The 6147-nt window shown below is 36.5% G+C and overlaps 1 protein-coding gene across 3 annotated transcripts in view; it reads right to left on the reverse strand.

The window, feature by feature from the left end:
* Positions 1 to 6147, reverse strand: part of WRN (WRN RecQ like helicase) — a 164628-nt gene that overhangs the window by 98340 nt on the left and 60141 nt on the right. For all 3 annotated transcript variants that reach the window (XM_045286810.1, XM_045286808.1, XM_045286811.1), the window contains exons 13-15: positions 4915 to 4982; positions 4541 to 4649; positions 3903 to 3971 (exon numbers count right to left, since the gene is read on the reverse strand). In XM_045286810.1, coding sequence (XP_045142745.1) covers positions 3903 to 3971; positions 4541 to 4649; positions 4915 to 4982 — 246 coding nt within the window. The remainder of the gene's footprint in view (positions 1 to 3902; positions 3972 to 4540; positions 4650 to 4914; positions 4983 to 6147) is intronic.

Here is a 6147-nt window from a genome sequence, read left to right on the forward strand (position 1 = left end):
TTTAATCAGTTTATTGGGGCTCATACAATTCATCACAATACATAGATCAATTGTGTAGACTGGATATATTTTTAAGGCATCTTAAACAGCCTAAGACAAGTAAGTATTACTAAGAGCTCATATCGACAGCCATCAAGTGATCACAGACACATGTCGAAATTTACATACTAACTGGAATCCTAGTACCAATACCTTTGACTTACTTGGGTATTCTGCTTTATGCAAAAATTAGATGCAAAAAGCCAAATATTTTGTAACTTTCATATGAAAGGTCAAGAGGCAAATCCTGAGTGAGAGACAGTGGTTGCCAGCAGCTGGGAGGAAGAGCAATGCAGTGATTGGTTAATGGTTACAAAGGTTCTTTAGGGGATGGTGAAGATATTCTGGGATTAGATAGTGAAAGTTATATATTGTAAATATAAATATACGTGATTGAATTGTACATTTCAAATAATGTGAATCTTATCTCAAAAAAAAGTGAACTGTTTGGACTTGATCCGGTTTTTAATATTTTATTGTGTTTTATTCCTATTGGGGTTTAGTTGTGGATGTATTTGCCCTTGTGGGTAGCCTCCTGGAATCTTTGCTGTGCGTTTTTCTATTTTTCAGTATATGAAACCCAGGATTGATGCATCTATGGAAACAATAATTAAATGAGAGTTCCTGGGGGAGTACGGCGTGGGAGGTGGTGGGGAGGGGAGCAGACATCAAGGAGTTCAAGAAGGAAGAAAATGTTTTGAAAATGACTGTAGTAGCAACTGTACAATACCCTTTGATATGACTGGACTTTTGAATGGTATGATCTGTATCAGCTCCCAATAAAATTATTTTGAAAAAAGAAGTGAATTATTTATCTATCATTTGATAGCTATTCCAATCCAGTGCATTTACTAAATGATAAGGATACGTCCATACTAAGACTTGCTTCTCATTCACTGCCATCAACTCAATTTGGTTTCATAGTTACCCTTTAAGATAGTGTAGAACTTCCCTTGTGGGTTTCTGAAACTGTAAATCTTGATAGTGAAAGCCTTATCTTTCTCCCAAGGAGCAGCTGGTGGTTTCAAACTGCTGATCTTGTGATTAGCAGCCCAATGTTTAACCCCCTACACCACCAAGGTGCCTGGGCCTTGCAAAGCAGATTTATTGATAATAACCCCAAACTAAAAATAACCTAATGGTCTATCAACAGCTGAATGGACAAATTTACATATTCATACAATCAGGTCTAATCAATAATAAAAAGGAATGAAATGCAAACATGTAACATGGATGATACTCAAAATAATTATGCTAAATGATTCAAGCCAGTTTTTTTTAAAAAGGCCATATCAGGGCTATGTGGAGAGACCAATAAGAGACCTGAGTTTCCCAATTAGTGACCAAGAAAAGGATATGGTAGCATATCCCCCTTTGGGATATAAAATCACTGCTCTGGGATGCCTCTCAGACTTAACCCTGCATTTCTTCATTTTAATCCTTTTAGGTTGTAACAAATCATCTGTATGATATACACTCTGTGAGATCCCGTCAGGAATTCCAGCAAATTATCAAACCAACAGGAGTAGTGAAGGCTAACAGGAGTTGCTGTGTGCATACCGGTAGTCTGAATGCTTCTGACACAGCTCTCCGGGGAGAGGGTTGGATAGGGTGGCTGATAAGGAGGACTGCATATTATCCTCTTAATTTGAGGACTGGATTCACACCAATACACACCATATAGTTAATGATAAAAGTGGAATTTATCTATTTTAAACCTTTCTTAGTGCAAGGGTGATAAATTCAAGAACTGAATTGTGATGCTTTATGACAGAATATGTATGTAAAGACACCAAATTTTACATTTAAAATATATAATATTTAGTGCATGTCAATTGTACCTCAATAAAGATGAAAAAAATGAAAAATTAAAGGAAAAAATGTATGTCCACAAAAAGAAACTTTCAAGAGAGTAATCACACTCATACACACACACACACACACACACACACACACACACTGTCATCAAGTTAATTTTGACTCATAGCCAGCATACTGGACAGTCGTACCTTTAAGTCTGGAAATACAAAGCTGCTTGTAGCTAATGAATGTTGAAAAAGATAGATAACAACCTTCCCTGAAGGTTGATTCCCTGAATTCCAATATGTAGGCTGCTATATGAAGAGAAAGTAAATCACTCTTTTTTTTTAAAGCAACCCACATGTGGATGTTTTTGTTTATTTGGTGTATGGGGGGGGGGGGGGTGGGGTGTATGTGTGCGTGTGTCACCAGTAGGAAAGGAAACACTCTCTAAGTGTCCTTCTAAAGCAAAATTTTAAGTCCTCAGAGCTCAAACAGAAAGAAAATATTTTGAAAATGATGAAGTCAACATATGTACAAATGTGGTGGATACACTTGATGTATTATTGATTGTTAGAATAGCTGTAAGAGACCAAATTAAATTTATAATAAAAAAGCACAAACACAAAAAAATTTCAATCCTATGATTTCTATGCTAATCTTAAGATAACTACTAAATTAGATTATTTTTAAGTTTGAAAGATTTTAAAATTAAGAATTCTGCAAATGTAAAATGTGAATGCATTTTTAAAACTCATTTTATTGAGGGCTCATACAACTCTTATCACAATTCATACAAATATCCATTGTATCAAGCACACTTGTACATTTGTTGCCATCATCATTCTCAAAACATTTGCTTTCTACTTGAGCCCTTGGTATCAGCTCATTTTTTCCCCTTCCCTGTCCTCCCTCCCGCATGAACACTTGATGATTTATAAATTATTATTCTTTTGTCATATTGTACACTGTCCAGCATCTCCCTTCACCCACTTTTCTTTTGTCCATCCCCCAGAAAGGAGATTATATGTAGATCCTTGTAATTAGTTCCCCCTTTCTATCCCACCCTCCCCTCCTTCCACCCTCCTGGTATCACCACTCTCACCACTGGTCCTAAAGGGATGACCTGTCCTGGACTCCCTGTATTTCCAGTTCCTATCTGTACCAATGTACGTACTCTGGTCTAGATTTGTAAGGCAGAATTGGGATCATGATAGTGGGGAGGGAGGAAGCATTTAAGAACTAGAGGAAATGTGTGTGTTTCATTGATGCTACACTGCACCCTGATTGGCTCGTCTCCTCCCAGCAAACCCTCTGCAAAGGGATGTCCAGTTCCCTACAGATGAGCCTTGGGTTGCCACTCCGCACTCCGCCTCATTCATAATGATATGATTTTTTTGTTCTTTGATACCTGCTCCCTTCAACACCTCATGATCACACAGGCTGGTGTGCTTCTTCCATGTGGGCTTTGTTGCTTTTGAGCTAGATGGCCGCTTGTTTATCTTCACGCCTTTAAGACCCCAGATGCTGTATCTTTTGATAGCCGGGCACCATCAGCTTTCTTTACCACATTTGCTTATGCACCCGCTTTGTCTTCAGCGATTGTGTCAGGAAGGTGAGCATCATGTAATACCAGTTTAATAAAAGTCTTCTTGCATTGAGGGAGTACTTGAGTGGAGGCCCAATGTCCATCTGCTACCTTAATATTAAACCTAGAAATATATGCACATAGATCTATTTCCCCATCATCATATACTAATATATTTACATATGTACATGCTTGTATTTAGGCCTCTCTAAATGCCCTTTGCCTCTGAGTTCTTTCTTCTATTTCCTTTTACTTTCCTTTTGTCCCACTATCATGTTCAGCCTTCATTTAGGTTTCAGTAATTCCTCTCGGTTACATTGCCCTTGATCAATCCCTACCAGGGCGAATGCATTTTTAAATCATAGACATTTTGTCTGTGTATTACAAAATTTTATTAAATGTTGTATGTAAAATTCTCTCAAGGATCACATATATGTGACCATATGACTTTAAAAAAATCACATCAATTACTCACAATTTAACATCCTCTAGAACATTTTTCGACTGTGCTGATCCAAGGAAACAAGCTGGAATGTTGGACATTCTAGAAGAAAAAAAACCAAACATTCTGAAGCCAACTACTCAATGCAAATACCACCTTCGTATTTGAATTAAAATAAAGAAATGAAATAATGTATATTCCCCCTCTTTGCTGTCCTCTAGTGTTTGCAGCTCTTTTAATAAACAAAGTCTTTCAGGTCATGTTATAAGGTAGGTTCTTACATTGAACTTTCATGCTGACTGCAGGCTCACATTGAAGAAATTTACATCTCACGTTTGAAATTATCCTTCCATATAAATACTTCATACCAAACAAAAGAGCAAAGGTCAAGAAGGGGGATAAAGGCTCTTGGGATATTCCATGTAAAATGGTACAAAGTAGTACTGCTGTAAAAAAAAACCCTTAGGGGTCATCTGGCTGTCCTGAATTACACAGAGCTCCTGAAAGAAGGTAAGCTCTTCCACAATAGTGTCATTTATTAGTAAGAAAGATAAAGCACCATTAGAGAAATGTGTCACTGGGAATGTGATTTTAACAGACATAATAGATCGACGTTTCATTCGTGGAAGAAATAAAATAAGAGGTCATGTGGCAATGAAAAGATCACTTACTCAAGCTGGAGCACTTGATCTTCCATCAGAGAAATCAGAGGAGATATGACAATGCCAATCTTGCCTTCATAGACAGGTGGATATTGGAAACACAAACTCTTTCCATACCCTTAAAGCAAAAATAACATAGTAACAGAAATCAAAACAAACCTGCACACTATAATTTCTTCATACAATAAGCTACTAAGGGCTAATAAGTGATTTTTCCAAAGAGCTGATTTATGTATAACTTAGAGAAGCTATTCTGTTTAATTTCTTTATGTTTTATATCACTTGTATTTGTACTGTTAAGAGTTTAGTGAATGATTAAATATTTGAAATCTTCAAGTTTCATTTTTTTAAAGGATTGGCTTATTTGCTTAGGTACAACTCACCAGTTGCCATGACAACAACATTATCTCGTCTTTCTTCTAGTACAGAATGAATCACTTTCCATTGAACCCTTGAGGGTAAAAAGCAAAATGTTATTTCATTTTACTAATAAGAACCCCAAAGGATTAAGTTGAAACCCATTTCACTTTTTTCACTTCTTCTAACAGAATTTGACGTTTTTAAGCTTTATATATAAACAAGAAAAAATCCTAGCACTTTACAATACACTTCCCCATAGAATCAACTTTCCATTCCAGCTGCCTAAAGAACCAGGATTTTCCATTTGGCCTATGCATACCATTTTGTTACATGTAGCTGGAGTGTAAAATAAAACCCAAACTTCAGACTAGCTGTCAAATGGAATGAATGATCTCAGAGCAATGAGAAATGCTCCAGAGGCAAAAGAAGTGAGGGAACCTACTGGGGGTGACGATGATGCTCTACAAGTGGTTACAAAAAATGTTGTGGAAAATTCCATTCTCTTTTAATTCTATTTTTCCACAAACTTTTTGAACACCTCCCTCTCACCTCACAACCCCAAATATACTGATAAGGATTTTGGTTGCATGGGTACATGTGTGTATGATTTGCAAATGTTCAATTTAAGTGTGTATATTTCATTAGAGGTGAATTTTATATTTGAAAAATGGCAAATAGTGAACTCTAATTGATTTCTATAAAGTTCATGGTGATCTAGTAGTTAAAAGTTGGACTGCGATCCACAATGTCAGCGGTTCAAGACCACCAGGCACTTAGCAAAATGACAGGGCTTTCTACTCCCACTGACAGTTACAAACTCAGAAACTCACGGAGGCAGTTCTGTCTTGCCGTGTAGGGTCATCATGAGTTAGCAATGCCTAAATGGCAATGAGGTTGATTTGTTTTGACTTTGGTTTTACGAAGTACTTAGCAGAGAAGAACTGTTTCTAATTTACCCTGAAATGTTTATTGGTTGTTTTTTTTTTTTAAATTAGAATCTAAGGAGAATTAGCTATTCACAGAAAAAAATCTTTCAACTTTATTATCTTCTTAGTAAAATTTTGAATGAGTGTCAATTGAGAGGAGGTCTTTTTTTTTCTTTTTTTTAATCATTTTATTAGGGGCTCATACAACTCTTATCACAATCCATACACACATTAATTGTGTAAAGCTCATTTGTACATTCATTGTCCTCATCATTCTCAAAACATTTCCTCTCCACTTAAGCCCCTGGCATTAGGTCCTCATTTTTCCCC

This window comes from Echinops telfairi, unplaced genomic scaffold (assembly GCF_000313985.2).
Source record: "Echinops telfairi isolate 266 unplaced genomic scaffold, ASM31398v2 ScPeMD7_9;HRSCAF=40, whole genome shotgun sequence".
Lineage (NCBI taxonomy): Eukaryota > Metazoa > Chordata > Mammalia > Afrosoricida > Tenrecidae > Echinops > Echinops telfairi.